We start from the raw sequence: 19,083 nt of genomic DNA, 5'->3' as shown, positions 1-19,083 counted from the left end.
AAGAAAGGATTTGTTTTTAAATTTTTGAACAATAATTTGATTTAATTAACATAGTCACTAATTGTTTTATAACTGAAAATGCCCCAGCCCTTGGGCAAAAATCTGAAAAATGCTGGGAGGTTGCTGATGAAGATTTTGCATGAGGGTTCAGAAAATCAAATACTCATTTCATTTCTAAGGGAAATAATAAAAAAAAATCTAAAGGAAATTTAAAGAATTAGTAAATATAACAGCTGTAATCTGATGTGTCCCTCTCAAATTCATTTGTTGAAACCTAACCCCCAAGGTGATGGTCTTAGGAGGTGGGGTCTTTGGGAGGTGCTGAAGATGGAGCCCCCATGAATGGATTAGTGCCTTTATAAAAGAGACCCCACAGACCTCCCTAGCCCCTTCCACAGTGTGAGGATACAATGAGAAACTGACAGTTTGCAACCCAGAAGAGGGCTCTCCCCAAAACCTGACCATGCTGGCACCCTGATCTTGTACTTCCAGCCTTCAGAACAATGAGAAATAAATTTGTGTTGTTTACAAGCTACCTAGTCTGTGGTATTTTGTTATAGCAGTGTGAATGGACTAGGACCATAACTATATACATATATAAATGGAATTCTCAAATTCTAGGAAAAATCTGAAGATCTAGAAATAAGTGATATTTTCTCATTTGTTGAGTGTTAGAAATATAAACAATATAACTTTATACTAGTGATCTCAACAGGGTTGGGGAGGCATGGGGCAGTGCATGAGAACTGTAATAGTAAAAGTAGAAAAACTTGATTCTTCCTTAGATGAATTTATGTGTGAATGGAAATGCTATAAAATGTTTTCAGTTAGGAAAGTACTTGCAGCACAGAATAAAATCACAGTTTTCCAGGACTTTGGGGGAAAACTTTATTCACTGTTTTAAGTTTTCATTTTAATGCAATGGGAGTGAGAAAAATAGCCTATCAAGGATATCTGTATTCTTCTCCCTGGAACCTGTAAGTCCCCTTACACAGCAGAAGGGACTTTGTAGATGTGATGAAATTAAGGACCTTGAGATGGGGAGATTATGCTGGATTGTAGGCTTGGGAGATGGAGGAAGGGTCCATGAGCCATGGAACACAGGTGGCCTCTGAAAAGTGGAAAAGTCAAGGAAATGGGTTCTCCCTAAAGCCTCCAGAAAGATATCCAGCCCTGCCAACTCTTTGATTTTAGCCTATCTCAGACTTCTGACCTTTAGAACTATAAGATAATAAATTTGTTGTTTTGAGCTCCTAAGTTTGTGATAATTTGTTATGGAAGCAGTAGAAAACTAATGCAAATACTTAGGTTATAATTAAGGATGTTGCTGTTCACCTCCTATGCTTTTCTATATAAAAGCATTACTCCACCACTGACTTTGCCCTCCCCCCTCCCCCCATTTGGCAATGTCTGGAGACATTTTTTATTTTCATGAGTAAGGTGGGTGCCATTGTCATCTAGTGGATAGAGGCCAGGGATGCTGCTAAACATTCTACAATGGAAAGACCAGCCCCTCAACAAGAAAGTATTATCCAGTCCAAAATGTCATTAGTGCCCAGGTTGAGAAATCCTAAACTAGACTGATTTTCATAAGTATGCAGGAAGTTGAGGCCTACCATGCAGTTTGCTCTAAATTAACTGCGTAGTCTATCTAGACCTGTACTCTCCAACAGGATGGCTATTAGACATACGGCTATTTAAATTCATTAAAATTAAATAATTTTAAAATGAAGTTTCTCAGTCACACTTTTCATATTTCAAGTGCTCACTGGTCACGGTGCCTAGTGACTACCATATTGGATAACTGATATAGAACATTTCTATTATTGCAGAAAGTTCTGTTGGGTTGTACTGGTCTTTTAGACCCTTGCTACCTGGAGTGTTATGTATGGACAAGTAAAATCAGCATTACCCAGGAGCCGTGTTAGCAATGCAGACTCTCAGACCCCACCCCAGATCTATTAAACCAGAATCTGTATTTTAATAAGATCCCTAAATGATTCATGTTCACATTCAAGTTTGAAAAGTCTCAGTGACTTTCTCTTGCCTTGTTTCCTTTCTCCTTCCCTCTGGTGCTCCTTCTTCTGTTTCCCTTTTAGCTGCACAAAATGCCTTTCTTCTCAACTTTAGTTTCTAGGCTTTTCAAGCCAGAGCTATGTCTTATTTCATCCCCTCCCCCCTCCCCCAAAGACATTTAACACACTGTCTTGCACAACATAGTTGCTTGGTGTTATTGTTTCTGGACTGAATTGTATTGAAATAACTTCTGAGCCATCTTAGTATAGGTCCTTTTTCTTTTAACCAAAAGGATGGCTATTTTTATCTTTTACTTTATAATATGAGCATTTCCTAGAGTTTTGATTATTAAAAAAAATAAAACCTTTTCAAATATTGTGAGTTAAAGGTTCATTGTGAATTAAAATTCCTAGTGATTCCACGATGTGAATAAGAGAATGCATCATAGTATGCTGTCTCTGGGTAACAAAATGTAGCAGCACTTTTTACTATTAATATTAATTACAAACATCTCCAGAATCATCATGTGTTCTATTGGAATCATTTGTATTGCATTAAAAAATAAATGCCTCATGTTTGAATGTTTGAGTCATCTAAGAGGATTATCAGGTTTTTGGGGGTTTTTTTGGTATCAATCAAAATCTGTTACTTCATGTGGTAGCTACCACTGCAAGGAATTAACTTGTTCTTTCTTTGCACCAGTGCAATGAAAACATTCATCGGATGTTTTGGAGGTAAGGTGACGTAAACTCCATGAACCGCTTGATTTTATGAGTGTTGCAGCTTGTAGCATACGTAAGAATTAACTCCTGTAGCAAAGGGACAAATTAAAAATTGTAGTTTAGTTAGCCATAGACTATTCAGACTGTAAGGGATCTCTTTCATTTTGCAAATAAGGAAAGTGAGACCCAGAGAAGTCAGTGTGGGGGCAAAAGATGGTCCCATTGCTTGTAGAAAGGACAACATGGGAGACCTTTCTTTTAGACCTCTTGTCTTCATCTCATAGATGTGTGCAGTGAACCAGAAGATCCTCGCGTGCCCCTCGCAACTTTGAAAACATTTTTAATCCAGTTCTCCTTATTTTAAAAGTAATGTTCTTTTTATAGTTTCACACTGCCTCTCTGTAGACTATTTCTATCTGGGGTGGAAACCCTCACTACAATACTAGTATTGAAGTTGGATTTAAATTCATGTTTCTTTGTGCATATTAATCTGCATTAAAAAAGTTTTAATTTCATACATAGGTGAATAAAAGTGCCAAATTATGTAAATTCTCTGTTATAGTTCTGCAATTCCAAATTTACTAGACAAAGCCAAACAGACTTAAAATTCCTGAAAACACAACTAACACTGCAAAAAAATAATTTGGTCCAGAGATTTTGGTGTGGATTGCCTAGAATTGTAAGCAAAAAGTTGCTTTAGGACACTTTTTTTTCCCCTGAGGATAGAGCATTGCCTTTCATTGGACTCTGAGAGGGGCTGATGTCTTGGAAATGATTAAGAACCACCAGTCTTTTCAACTCCTGAAATATATATATATACAATCTGAGGGCTGGTGAGAACATGACTTTTGCAAGATTGCAAGTTTTATTAGTAGGATTTCTTGAAACCCCCATTTTTCTATTAAACGTTTTCTTCCTTCCTCTAAAATTTCTATGATTGTGAACTTTATGTAACTTCTATGAAATAATCCCCAAATGATGAAAATTCGACAGCAGTGCCATAGAGATGACAGTCATTGACAAGAGTAGTGTGGGTATCTGCTTAGTTAAAAAAAACTTTAAAGAGCTCATTTTAGTCAATACCCAGTTCTTTTCCTTGCTACTTATCCTGCCTTTCTCCCTATCTTTCTAGTTGTCTTTTTTCTTCTACCGTAGGTCTTACGATCATCAAAGAAAGTATGATGAGAATACTCTCCTTTGGAGAACACAGGTGTCTATAACTTATGCAAGAGATAGCACTGATACAAAGGTTTCTCCCTATATGATCTGTGTGCAATTCTGATCTGTTGGAGCTTTGTGAATATGCTAAGGGGGTTGGAGGGTGGGAAGGCGGGATGCAGGAAAAAATTTCTTCTGCTTGAATAAAAAGTTGCACATCCATATACAAGTTACTCACCCTCAGCCCCAACTTTTAAGCCACGCTTACATGTATTATATATTTGATAAATGTTCATGTGTAGTACACTCTTCAGAAGTCTTTAATCAAGCAACCTCACTTGTATTATAATAATAATAGTTCCATCTTATTGGAACTTTCTAATCTTATTATACTATTCCATCTAATAAGATGGAATGGTACTATTTTCTCTGATCCTTTGCTTTGCTTTTCTTACCAATTTAAGTGTTGGGTTACTTTCCATGTTGTACCCTGGAGCACAATGGGGAAATTTAAAAAATCAAATATTTAAGTGCAAACTTCAGAATAAACTGTCAGTAGTCAGACTAAGCAACTACATTTCACACTTTGAGATGCCTTGTATATGTTCCATATGTGGGTTGCCCCTGATAAGTTCAACTGGGCATTATAAAAGATATCTTGTAGAAATGCATTTAAAAGGTGTAATTGCACTTTATAACTTTACATAGTTAAAATCAAAAGCCACAGAAGACTGGAAGAAATAGGAGGTGTCTGAAAAATAAAGGTTTATTAAAAGGAAACCATCAGTAGTAATTTTGAAAAATTAGAGCACTGAAAAGTATCAGCAGAGTTTAAAATCTTAAGAGGTAACAAGACTCTACAAATTAGACTTGAAGATCTACATCGGCATCATAGCCCTGGATGAAATCAGGAAAGTCCATTTCTCTCTCCAGTCTAAACTGGAAGCAGATATTTTACTGACCTCTTGGAGCAAAAAGTAGGCAGATGAATCGCCACAGCTTACATCTTCCCTAACAGGATTTTTCTCTCTGTAAGCCCGAACTGATTAAGGTCTTTTATTAAGAAATGTATGTGAAGTGGGTGGGTGAATGTAACGAGAAAAGCAAGAGAAATGTCTGGGGTGGTCCAAAGCGTCCCTTCCCTTTCCTTACAAAAGCAAACATGCCACCCCTCTCGACTTCATTTGTTCTTAGGAAAATTTTTTGTTTTATCTGTTTTCTTTTCCCGTTTTGCCAAAACTAGAGTGTGGTGGAATTCTCTCAGCACTGGCCCTTTCCCAGCAGCCCAGCTGTTTCAGGAGGGTGGGGTCTGATCCTACTGAGGTGGCCGGAGGGCATCGAATGCTGACCACCCACCCTCAGTGCTTTCATGGCCCGATCCGTCCCCACCATCCCCTCCTCAGCCATAATTTGTGGGCAACAGAAATGTGAGGCCTGCGTCTGCTCCCCAGTTCCTTCCCTGCTTTATCTGTTTTCTTCAAACATCTCAGCTGGGTCAGGCCCTGTCGTTAAAAACAAGACAGCCTCACCCAGTTTCACAGTTAGGAGGAAGATCTGGCCTCCGCCTTGGGCCTTGACGGGGGTACTCAGTCCTGCCTCTCCTCATGGAGGGTTCCACACTGTCGCGTGGCCAGGCAGCAGCATCCACCCCAGAGAAACTTGGAGCAAGCTGCCCAGAGACCCCCCACGGGCTGGCCAGCTCTGAACAGGCTCAGAGTACAGCGTCTCCATTCCTGTGTTCCCAGGCTCTCCGAAGCCAGAAGGATTTCATTGTTTCCAGAACTCGAGAGCAGCAGAACAGGCTAAGGTGGCCCATTACTCTTTAGAAATTGTTCCCCTCTGCCTGAAGCATAGGAAAATCAAGGATCACTTAAACCTTGTATTAATTTGTCTCTTACCTCAAATCCTTTTTCATATGAGGTAGGCTCTAAAAGTAAGAAATGAAAAGAAAGTACTCCTTTTATTTCCAACTGAAAGAAGAAAGGGGATGACCTGGAATTTGAGAGCTCATCAAGAAATGCTGGTGGGGATTTTCAGAAGGTTCTGGAACTGAAGGAAAGCAGGCTGATGGTCCCTTTGTGGCTGAGGTGGCAGTGTACCAGAGAACACAGCCCCACAGTTTGCTGTCTCTAGGTTGGGAGAACCAATAGCAGTTTGCCCTGGATATCCATATTTCTTATAGATTTATTCCTTGAGTTTTCCCTGAAGGAGAACAAAAGGGGAAAAAATGGAGGGAGCCTACTAGGTGGCCTCATGCTTTATGTTCTACCTGCAGGGTGTCTCATTCTGTCCTTGCAGCAGTGTTGAAAATACATAGTATCCCCACTTGACAGATAAGGAAACTGAGGCTCAGTGACATTGAATAACTTGTCCTTTGTCACACAACTAGTAAGGGAAAGAAACAGTATGTGACCTCAGGCCTATCTCTTTTCTCCTATAAAATATGAATACTGACTCTTAAAATCCTCCAGTTGCGCAGCCTGGGAGGTTAAAAGAAATTTTATCTGCAAGGAGCCTCAATCCATCCTCCTCCTCACCAACTAGCTTCTTGAGTGCCTGTGGGAATAATGCCTGAATATTGTCAACTGTTTCCTTAATTATTAAAGAGAAACATGCTCTTTGTAAAAAACCCAAAATTACAAAAATATTTACATTAAAATTTAAAGTCCGTACTGCCACCCTGCCTCCTTGTGGTAACTCCTGTCAACAATCTGGTGTGTATTCTTCTAGACTTTTTATAATACATGTAAGGTATATATGCATATCTGTAGAAATTTTATAACAAATGGAATATTGTAACCTTACAGACTTAACACAGTTTGTGTGTCTTCTGACGTGGGTCAGTACAGTAGAGCAATGTCAGTCTGTGTGATGGCTGCTTACTACTCCACTTATATATAATGTCAGCGAATGTTTATATTTACAGTTTTCCCCCAGTACAAATATTGCTTCATCAAGCATTCTGTATTCATAATATATGCTGCATCAGGTATTTCTGGATGTGATGCATTTCTACAGGTGGAATTGTTAGATAGGACATTTTAAATTTAGACATTGCCAAATTGCCTCCAAAAAGATGGTCAGATGACTCTTCTGTCAACAGTATATGGGTGTGTCCATGGATTTACTACTCATTCCGTCATTAATAGGATTATAAATCTTCCCCAGTCTGTTAGCTGTTCTTTTAAGATAAGAATGTCATATTTAATGCAGATGAGCTTTAGTTCTGAAGCCAAAGGAGCTTTCTAGCATTTCATTCCTGGATTGAAAGACTCAACCACCCAGCCATGGACATTGCTGGACAGCCATGCCCCTGCCCCCTCTCCTTGCCCACACACACAGTCTGAGCCACTAAGCTCCCTGCATGCTTCTGAGAGGGCCAGACAGATGCTTCCTGCCAAAAGATGGGGAAAACAAACTAAAGATGATTTGGTGCTAATTCAATCTTTCTTATCTCAGTTTCTCTCTCTCTCCCCGCCTCCCTCTCCCCCTCTTTTTCCCCTCCCCCCTTTATTAAAGTATAATTGACATATAACAAGCTACATATATTTAAAGTATACAGTTTAGATATAATTGATAATAAATTTCTGGTATAGCAATCTAAAAATCTGTACGTATATGAACATATATGTGAGGGATATGTGATGCACACACACACACATACAGAGTATATACCTATTCTTAGCTTTCCCTTAACCAACTTGATTATTAACAAAAACTTTGTAAAACATAGTAATTCATGCCCATAGCCACTTTTCTCTTATTCCTTTTGCAGCAAAACTGCCTAAAAGCTTTGTCTGTACTTGGAGGGTCCAGTTTCTCTCCTGTTCTTTTTTTTTTTTTTTTTTTTTTTTTTTTTTTTTTTTTTTTTGTGCGGTACGCGGGCCTCTCACTGCTGTGGCCTCTCCTGTTGCGGAGCACAGGCTCCGGACGCACAGGCTCAGCGGCTGTGGCTCACGGGCCCAGCCTCTCCGCGGCATGCGGGATCTTCCCAGACCGGGGCACGAACTCGTGTCCTCTGCATCGGCAGGCAGACTCAACCACTGCGCCACCAGGGAAGCCCCTGTTCACTCTTGAATCTACTACAATGAGGCTTACATTCTCAAGACCCACTGAACTGTCCTCACTGACCTCCTAGCACTCAGTCTATCAGCGAATCATATCAGCTTGACCATCAACCTGTGTCTGTGATCACCACCTTCTCATGTTCAGAACCGCCCTTAGCTCTCGTCTGGAGCACTGTGTGAGCCTCCAGCTGACCTCCTTCTTCCTCACTTGCTCTCCCATAGTCTCCAAATACTGTTCTCCTCTAAAAGATATTTTACTGATTTATTTTGTTAGTAAAGGTCTTTCACACCCTTCCTAGAACCTAAGCTCCATGAGGGGAGATAGTTTTTTCTGTTTGGTTCACTGTGGCATCCCCAGTACCTAGAATAACCTGACATATAGTATACACTCATATATTTAGATGAATTTTTTTAAAAGGGTTAGTCAACTATAGCCTTAAGACCAAGTCATTCAGCTCTGACAGTTACCAAGAATCAATTGTTTTTGCTCCTAAAGTGCCAGGTTATTCTAACAATAATGTAACTAGGTAAATATCACATTATCTAATAAAAATGAGGGCAACGAGAAAACGTTTCTGGGAAAGCTAAGAGGAAGGCTTTGTTAATATTCAATGAAGACAAGTTGCAAAAAGAAACTGCTTTAAATTTGCTGGGGAGAACAACTGTAAGTGTGGGGAAAACCATAAAACATCAGCAAGGTTTTTGTACCCAAACTGCTTTGCAAGAATTTTAAGTTCTGACTCCACTTTGAAGAAGCCAATTTGGAGGGAGTTAATATGTGATGCTTTATTGGTGTGGCTTTGCTTGGAAGGTGATGCAGAACTCCAGTTAACAGACCCATATTCAAATATAAAGCCTTGGCTAAAAGGATTGGCAAATGAATACAAATCCGTATTTTAAATTCAAATAAAATATTGAAGGTATCATTTTTATAATTTTGTGTTCTAAACATTTTTAAAATTAATTGTTAGCCTCAACTGAAGCTTATTATAGGGTATCTGTGTTTGCGTGTGCACACACTTTTTTTGTCTCTGTTGTTGAAGCATAACTGATACCATTTTATGTGTATGTTTTAACACCTTGTTCTTCTTACTTAACAGTGTTATCTTGGAGATCATTTGGTAAGGATAGAATTTCTTGAGAACTTTAGAAAGTTGAATAGAATCCCACTTTATGAATCAACTTAATTTATTTTACTTCTCTACTTGTGGTTGCCTAGATTATTTCCAATTCTTAAAAATAAACAATGCTGCAAAGAATTCCTGGCACATACATAATTGTATTATGTGTAAATATATCTATAGGATAAATTCTGAGAAGTGATCTTGATGCAGTTTATTTTGATGGCTTTAGAACTGATTGATTTTTATTCAGGATTTGTGTGTTAGAACTTGCTTTGTGATATTTTGTCTTAGTTTTGAGCAACTGATATTTTACTCTGAACGTGTAGTTAAACTGATTGAAACTCATGTACAAAAATATGTTTATGATTTGAATTTGGAAGTCTTTAGCCGAAATACCCACTTCCCAACTGAATAATCATTTTTATCACTTAAAAAAAACTTTTTAATACAAGTTTCTGATAACAAGAGATATCTTAGGCACACAGCTATCTCACTGTAGAACAGACTGCCTCCCTCCTACTCTGCCAAGAGTCTGTACTTCATAAGCATCAATTCAGAGCATTTAGCAACTGTAAGAGACATAGCCAGTCTCCAAATGCACTATCGTATTCACAGTTTCTGCTCTTTTTTCTGTGTCTTTCAGCCATTAAATATATATATATATATAGCCATTTATATATATATATATACACATACATAAACACATAATTTTTAAATAAACATTTTTAGATCGCAAGAATATTTCTGAATTTGCTTTTGGATTAAATTTTAATTTTTCCCCTCATTGTGTTAGTAAAATAATGAATTATAAATTAAATTTCCATTATGTTTTTTCGTCCTCGAATTTTGTCTTCTGGGTAACACATATCTTGTCGATCCATGAACTACTACATCCAGTAGTTCATGAACTGCAAAGAATAAAATCCACAGGATTCTGTCATCAGCTATCTTCTGTGCGTATTTTCAGCCAGATTTCAGTAGTCGTTTAGACTTGTACCATTTTGGGAGAATCCTAATTCATAGCTGAAAAATTAAATATGTTGTAAAACCAATTACAAATTCTCTGTTTATGTTGAACTTTTTCTAAGGAAAGATCCTGGGCAGGGGGAGTTTCATTTATCCTTTAAGGGATAAGTGTTATTCAAATCACTTTGGTAACAGCTAGACCACAGTCATGCAATAAGTTTAGTATCATTTTCTCAGTAGACGGTGTTGAACTGTGGGTGACAACACTGATTTTCTGTGAGATTTAAGGTTGATCATTTTTAAAATAAGGGAGGGAAATCTGTGTTTGAAAAATTTTGTAATCACTATGTTTAGGAGGCAAAACAGATTTAATTGTTCTGAGAATGGTGAATTATCTCCTATGTGAAGAATATGTAAGTGACATCCCTTTTTCTTTGGGTCTTGTGTGAAAGAAAATAAATCTCATTGTCTTTTTTTTTTCATTGTCTTTTTTAAGACACTAAGACGCAGTGAATGTTTTGAATGTGTGTGGGTATGTAACACACATACATATTTGTTATATATACATTTATATAGTATATGTATGTGTATATATGTATGTGTGCATATATATAAATTATATATTTTTTAAGTTTAAAATATACCTGTTATTTAAAAATGATAAGGGCTTATAAGAAAAACCTTTGTTAGGCATTTAGAGTAGCATTGTTTTTTAGATATTAGTGGGTAATAATGCTCTGGTGAGCCAGTCTTATTCTAGTTAGTTCATTCCAAGACAGAGCTGGGTGGAAATCCGAAAACATGTTTAGGGGGGCAGAGGAGAGGCGGGGACCCATCTTAACATGGTTTAACACACATTGATTTCGTAGGGAAGACTGAGATCCTCATTTGAGAGGCAAGAAGAGCGAGGCCAAGGAGAGGTTAACTCGGACACAGCAGCAGTGTAGGATGGATTTACCTTGACTCATTTTAGATCTGTGAGATGTCTGATTTTTTTGTCAAAACACAAATTTACCAACCAGACTGGAAGTGCTTTCTGTTTTTTTCATCAAAAACCTTGGACTCCCTCCCTTGAGGTCTTCTCTGTCAGACATTTTTTTCTTTTTAACTTTGGTCCTTATGTTCCAAATATAAGCAAAGTTCAACTAGTTAGGAAAAAGTCCCTCTAGAAAAAAGCCTCTAATTGTGAGACCAGATGGTAAGCATTATTCAGCTGATGGGGGTGTGTAGATTTCAGGGAAGGTGTGGTAATCTGATCTTGCTCTGCAGCTGTGACCCCTTCTTCCAAAACAGCCTCCTTCCTCCCTACTTTTTGCCTCCACATTCCAGCATCTCTCCTTCCATCTTCATGGGCACCGGGGCCCTCACAGATTGATTTGACAGATGTAGAAGAAAGGACTGAAGCTCGCTCGAGGAAGAGCGACTTCTGCTATTTATTCCAAACCACAGATATATTTTGATTATTCTCCTCCCCATGTTACTTGCAATATTGGCAAATCATGCCAAATGTAACCACTCTTGTTCAGCCCACTGAGAAACAGTCTTAAAGGACTCAAATTGCCATGAGCCCATCAGGGTGTCTTTAAGGCCTCTCCATCTGAAGTCATGCAGGTACCTCAAGCTGAAGATAAATAAAACCTAGGGCACCATCTGTGTTCTCCTCACCTACCCTCAGAAGACAACAACTGATACTTTCTCCTGTATTTCTTCCTTCAGTGGAAGGTAGCACCATCCTTCTGTCACCCAAATGGAAAATCTAGGAATCTTTCTAGACTCATATCTTTCTCATCCATTCCATGCAGTCTATCTTCTAAATACTTTTCCAATCCTTTCATACCTCTCTTCTCCCATTGCCACTGCTTCTGTTCAGGCTCTTCTTTCACCTGTGGAATTTGGAAATATCTGATGGTTTTGCCTTTATTTTTATCCACATCATTTTCTTCTTCCCTTCTCTTACAGTGTTGTATATTAAATGAGACTCTGGCCAATGAGGCCAATGAAATTAAAATCTCATGGGAGGAAGGATAGATGAAGATCATTATTTCTTATATGTTCCACAGGCTATTGTAGTATGTGGCTGGGGCTGAGAATCAATGCTAGACTGGAAAAATTTCAAATATCTTTGCCAGGCTATGTACAAGGTCTTTACGGTCTTGAACATCTTATCTTCTGCTACTTCTGCTTCTGGCTTTACAATAAGCAACCACAAACTACTTGTGCTTCCTCTTTCTTTCATGCTATTGCATACCATCCTTGGTTTTATGCCTTGATCTGTGGGGATTCGTCCATCAGAAATGTTCTGGAAATATACAAACTACCTAAAGGACTGTCCCTACTGAGTACCACATTATCTTATTCATCATCTTGGTAGGTACTGAGCTGACCCATGAGAAACTCCAAAATGATTTGGGGCTTCTATGCTTCTCTGTGTTCCTCTGTTTTCCTTCTTGTTATTCTTGTCACATCCAACTGCAAGTCCTAGAAATCTCTTATCATTAGGATGGTGTCATCTCAGACCTTTTTGAAATGCCAGGTCTTCATGGTCCAAAACGTGCTTCCACATTTTGCCCTGGAAGAAATCTGCCCTGGAACTGTGCTACACCAGCCTACACACATTATGCCTCCCATGATGGCACTAGGTAGTGTAGTCAGGTAGATATGCAGTGTGTAGAGGGCTTTTACGTGTCATATCTATCTCAGTTTGATCCTCACCACACTCTATGGAGTAGGCAGAGAGCTATTATTTCTCCACTTTACAGATGTGGAGATGGAGGTTCTTTTCATTCTTATCAACCTGCCTTATAGGTGTGCACTTGAGTCTCTACAGATTATGTGTTGGTAATCTGTCCACAGGTTACAGATCAAGGGTCCCCAATGCACATCTCAAGTTCAATGACCCAACTGGATTATGGTTGGCTCCTTTTTCCTAAAGGGGCTTGGTTGTAGTTTTTGTTTTTAGAAACTTGGTGGTAAATCCATGATTTGAGCAAAGTTGATCTCATAATGTTCAATCACGATTGTTCAGAAGCCTAATCACCTTGGAATTTTCCAGGGCCCATTTTCCACTGAGGTAGTCCACCTTCAGCTTTTGGTCAGTTTGATCCTCGGCACCTCTGTGAAAGAGAGGGGAAGGGAGAAGGAAAAGCTCTGTATGATTGATTTTAGATGTTGATTTTTGAGGCCTGTACTATGAGTCTCTTAAATTACTCAATCAGGTCTCAAAGATCCAAACACAGAGTGTTGGGAAGGTGTGGTTGGGCCTAATTATAGTACTACTAAAAACCGTTCCTTTTAATGAAGAAGAAGGGAGAGGACTTGGAGTTCCTCAGTGAAGCACCCGTGTGTATTAGCTCCTGGTCAGGCTATGGTGTCCCCATTTCCTGTCTCTAATCTAGGCTCCTTGCAGGGTTGGTAAGGCCCATTGGGCTAGTTCCTGAAACCATCATGGCTTTTATCGCAAAGATCTTGCTCTTTTTGAATTTAAAAATTAGAAGAAGGTATAAACAACAAATGACTGTATTTGAATTCTGCCACTTTTGAAGAAAGTCAGACAGCTTGAGCAAATCCATGAGAATAAAGGTCTTCTGCTGCCTGGAAGGAGAAAAAGATCGTGTTATTTAAAATAAATCTATTGAAATGCATGTTGCTGGTATCTAATCAAGCTCTGAATTTGAGCTCAACTAGAGCTTTGATAAAAGAAAGGGGAAAGGAGACTTGAAAGAATGCTCTCCCATTCATGAAGGGCCTGCATGTTTTTAGTTTCCAAGTAAATGGAATAATGGGACCATGTATTTTCCATCCAAGCATTTTCCATCCTGAGAATAATTCCCTTCCCAGCTTCTCAATGAATAATGCATTATTTCTGAAACTCAAGAGGCATTCCTTTGATTTTCCTTTATGTTTAGCTTTCTGAGTGATTTTCAAGCAAGGAAATTCAAGGACTTGGAATGAATGCTTTATTAACATTTTTACTTGAAGTTCAAATAGCTCCTTGGCTATTATCTCCTGATTTTTCAAATATTTTTTTTTCTCCCTAAGCAAAGTCTAAGGTATTGTATTTATTAGAAAATGAAGCACCTTGGCCAGTCTTCAAAGCGAACAGCAGTTTAAAACCAATACACATTTGTGTTTAGAACAAAGAGCTTTATGGGGATACTTTGCTCCTTGCTTTATTTTCATTTCCCTGCTGAAAAGTTTCAAAAAAAGAAAGCTCACATTCAAAACTGGGCTGTTTGGAGACTAAATCTCGTTTGTTTACATTTTGTGAAACTCATTCCTTGAGGCTAGTCCAATTCACGACCCCAGTCCAAGCCTGCCTTCACCTAGGCCAGTGCCATTTAAATCAAAAGCTTCAAATGCACTTCTGGGATCATCCCTACTCCCTGTCTGCTCATTGTGTAGCCTAATTACACAATTACACAATTAGGGGGGCCCATCAAGTAAGATGTAATGGGACATGATGGTGCCCACCAGTTCACGTTCTCTTAGCCAAGGATCCCCAGCTCATTCCTGGGGTAATACGGTGGTAGATTTTAATGCTATTTCACAACCTCCATTTCCCCTAGGAGCCAAGTGAGTGGTTTCAGGAGCTAAGTTGGAACTAAGAACATAATTTGCATTTCCATCCCTTTACAGTTATAGTAAAATATTCATGATTTAGAAGAGTTGGGGAAGTGAGAGAATTTAAATAGGAAACATCTAGAGCATAAAATTTTGGTTTAAAAGATTTAATTTTATTAATTTAAGAAGTGGGAATGTAACATAGTGTTTTCTGGAGCATGGACTCTGGAGCCAGCCTTTAAGAGCAGAAACTCTGGGGTTTGCCTCAGGTCTGCCACTTTCCAGGACTGTGGCCTTGAGCAAGTTATTTTACTTTTCTGTTTCTCAGCTTCTTCCTCTGGGTGATGAGATAACAGTTTTTATCTCCTACAGCTGTGGTACAGATTAAGTGAGTTAATGTTTGTAAAACATATAGAAAAGTACCATTTAAGTGATAGTTGACTTAAAATAAAAGTAAATGTTCATCTTACTGTTGGAAATTGCTATTTCCAAACAGGCCCGTGCTGCTGAGCAGATAATAACAATATTATTGCTACTGCTGTTTCTGGTAAGATTTACTGGGTTATTATTTTCTGGGCACTCATTTACTCCTGCCACACCCCAAATGAGGCAAATGGAATCATTTCTATTTCTCAGATGAGAAAACTGAGGTAAAAAACTAATTTGCCAACAACAGGGACCTATGGCGTAGGATAGGGTACTGTGTTCAGGATCTGGTAATAACCTATAATGGAAAAGGATCTGAAAAAGAGTACATATATATGTGTATCTACACACACACACACACACACACACATACATATATACACAAAACTGGATCACTGTGCTGTACACCTGAAACTAACACAACGTTGTAAATCAACTCTACGTCAATTAAAAAAGGAAAGTAATTTGCCTAAGTTCGCCCAGTTTGTTAAATAGCAGAGCAAGGATTTGAGCCCAGTCAAACCGAATCCAGAAACTGCGCCTCAACTAAACGTTAAAGGGTGTTTGTCACAGTGCTTTTGCGTGAAAACTGCCTTATACCATTAAAAACTGTATTTTTGGGCTTCCCTGGTGGCGCAGTGGTTGAGAGTCCGCCTGCCGATGCAGGGGACACAGGTTCGTGCCCCGGTCCGGGAAGATCCCACATGCCGCGGAGCGGCTGGGCCCGTGAGCCATGGCCGCTGAGCCTGTGCGTCCGGAGCCTGTGCTCCGCAACGGGAGAGACCACAACAGTGAGAGGCCCGCGTACCACAAAAAACAAAAACAAAAAAACTGTATTTTTATAAGCATCAAAGAGTGTATCCTGACTGCAGGATGTCTCGATTTCATACCGCAATTGCTTAGCAAACTCTGTTTTGCTCAAAATAATCATCATCAGTGTCTCAGAAATACTCAATTTTAGTAAGGTCTGAATTAATGAGATTTTATTCAATTGCTCATTTTATCGTCAAAACCTTTTCTGATTATTTCAGAAAATGAACATTTTATTGCAAATGATTATCCGGTGGCTTTGAAGCTCAGTATTTTTACCTTGAACTGAAATCGTTTCACCCCATGGTTGCTCGCCTCATCATTCTATTTTTCTGTTCTCTCTTTTTTTCAACCTCCCGATCCCGCTCCCCGTCCTCGCAGGTGCCTTTATCATCTGCTGGACTCCTGGATTGGTCTTGTTACTTCTTGACGTGTGCTGCCCACAGTGTGACGTTCTGGCCTATGAGAAGTTTTTCCTTCTGCTTGCCGAGTTCAACTCTGCCATGAACCCCATCATCTACTCCTACCGCGACAAGGAGATGAGCGCCACCTTCAGGCAGATCCTCTGCTGCCAGCGCAGTGAGAACACCAGCGGCCCCACGGAAGGCTCCGACCGCTCAGCATCCTCCGTCAACCACACCATTCTGGCTGGAGTTCACAGCAACGACCACTCCGTGGTTTAGAAAGGAAACTAACTAAGATGAGTCGCGGCCATCATCTACTGAGGGATGATCATCCTCCCCCTTCCCAAAGGCAGGGGCAGGGTGAGGTGTGAGAGAGAGGAAAAACACACTCGAGTACTTAAACACTAACCCATGGCAGTATTTGTTCCTAGACCCACCAAGACTTGATGTATATTGAAAAATTAGCTTATGGGACAACCCTCATCCTACTCCCCGTTCCTTTTGAAAGTAGAAAGTGGAGACCTTGCAATAGAATTCATAAACAGACTCTGGAGTGTCCATTTACACTACACTAACTAGTCTTCAAAAGATTTTGTGTGGTTTGGTGCAAGTCAGAATCCATTCTGACTAATTGAATCCACAACTTCATTTACATACAGGCTTCCCTGTTTTTCTTTTTAAAGGATACATTTCATTTAATAAACATGTTTATGCCTATCAGCATGCTTGTGATGGATAAGACTATAGACTGTTTTTAAACGATCATAACTCCATTTTTTTCCTTATGTAGGAAAACTGTAAATTAGAATTACTTTTTTAGAAAGCATGCATGTAATGTATGTATGCAGTATGCTGTACTTAAAAAGATAAAAGGGTATTAATTTTAAATCTTCTAGGAAATAGAAGAACCTAGATGTCAAAGCCAGTATTTGTTTAGGTTATGAAACAAACAATGATCTAATCACAATATTACCTTTTTTATTAAAGTGTTGTAACATGTATAAAACAAACAGGGAATGTAAGTTTATTATCAGAAGAATATGTTGTACTCTATAAAAGTTATAGAGATGAGCACAGTGGTATTGTTCCCACATATTTATAATATCCAAGTACATTCTAATTATTAGTTCATCAGAGGAATTTTTTAATGACCTGTGTTTTTCTGTATCATAATACATAGTCATTGTAGAAAACTTGAAAAATACAGAAATGTATAAAACATTCAGAAAAAATACTGATAATATCACAACCCAGAAGTAAGCACCATTAACAGTTTTTCCCCTTTGTATGCCTATATGTATATTGTATACCTTTTTATATAATTGGGATCATACTGTAAACAGTTTTATAACCAGTTTGTTTTTTCCACTGCATAATTGCCACATTTTCCTATGGCATTAAAAATTTTACAAAAACATAATTTTAATGGCTATATAATATTCCATTTAATGGATGCAACTCAGTTTATTTAACCATTCCTGTATTGTTGACTACTTAGGTTATGTCTAATTTTCACTATTATAAATAATGTTGCAAAAATTTTATGTACATAAAACTTTGTCCATATAATTGATTATTTACTTAGGACATATTCCCATGAAGGATTTTTTTTTTATGTGAAATGTCTTTTTATGCTCTTACCTTTTATAAAAGGGGATTTCCTGCTTTTGCCCTATGTAGGTGGCAATTGTGAGGAAAGCCAGTTAAATTACCTTTTTACAAAGGAAATGCAGTGGTTACTTTAGTTGAGAGTGACTTTTTTATATAACAAGATGGACTAGAAACAGTCAACTGCCACAAATAGCCAGGATACCCTACTTAATATGTCTAGCAATTCCAAATTTCATTTGAGCAATGGATGATCCAGCTCTCGGTAGCCACAACTCTAGTGTAGAATTGAAGACAATGCAAAGAAATCAAACATGCCGAGTGAATAAAGGATCATCTTCATATTAAATAGCTTCTGTAGCAAATGGGTTGAGCGTGTTGGTATGTGACTGGATACTGTGTATTCTCTAAGGTCACCCCCATAGATGCCGCCATATTAGGTGATACCTGTTCAACTGTCCAGGTAAACTAATTATTGCACCAGTTTGTCATAATAAGTAACCAGTAAAGTCACAGTCACGAAGCAGGTGTGGGAAAGTCAGGAGTATGTTTGAGAGAGAGATGTCCAGAAGAAGAATGGTTATTTAGGAAGGAGGAGGTTAGTGCATGGTCACCATTTGAGCAGAGGGCAGACTCAACAAGTGCCCAAACTGGAAAGAATATGGGGAACCGGTTAGCAGAAAGGTGTTTGCACAGACTTTACACAAAATACAGAGCATTTTATAGTGGAAGGGAAACAAATGAACTTGGACTTTTACTCATGCGCATTTATTCTGAAGGAGATATGGACTGTTTGAAATTTAAAAACATACTAATTGGACTTTAATAAATCATTCTCAATCAGTGTTTGCTAATGTGTGGTTCTGGTCAGTGCTGGTTTCTTTTGTTGGAGAGTCATCCTTGCACTGCGTGGTGTCTGCCTTCTGTGATCTCTTTTCTGTTCCTGCCACAGGGCTTCTGAACTCACAGGTGAAGCCACCATATGCTTCCCCAGCTCAGAACTGCTTTGTTTTCAACCTGAGTCATAAGTCTCTCCAGTGTACAAGAGGTGGTGGTTTATGTTGCATGAAAGGAGAGGTAACATCTTAGGACAATACTTCACTTTTCAGCAGTGTAACTATTAGAGTGAGTTTCTTTTGGAAAAACTGATTTTATAAAAACTTTACAATGACTTTATGGAAAACTCTCACTAGGAGTTTATAAAGTTACAGTGGTCTTTATG

General features: G+C 38.6%; 1 protein-coding gene across 6 annotated transcripts in view; it reads left to right on the top strand.

The window, feature by feature from the left end:
• LPAR1 (lysophosphatidic acid receptor 1) overlaps window positions 1-18,704 on the top strand; it is a 159,136-nt gene extending 140,432 nt beyond the window's left edge. For all 6 annotated transcript variants that reach the window (XM_082615224.1, XM_082615225.1, XM_082615220.1 and 3 more), the window contains exon 4: window positions 16,231-18,704. In XM_082615224.1, coding sequence (XP_082471350.1) covers window positions 16,231-16,532 — 302 coding nt within the window. In that variant the 3' untranslated portion in view covers window positions 16,533-18,704. The remainder of the gene's footprint in view (window positions 1-16,230) is intronic.
• The last annotated feature ends 379 nt before the right edge of the window (window positions 18,705-19,083 follow it).

Source organism: Mesoplodon mirus, assembly GCF_964341445.2.
Source record: "Mesoplodon mirus genome assembly, chromosome: 1".
NCBI classification, from domain to species: domain Eukaryota; kingdom Metazoa; phylum Chordata; class Mammalia; order Artiodactyla; family Ziphiidae; genus Mesoplodon; species Mesoplodon mirus.
This window is presented reverse-complemented; position numbering and strand designations above follow the sequence as displayed.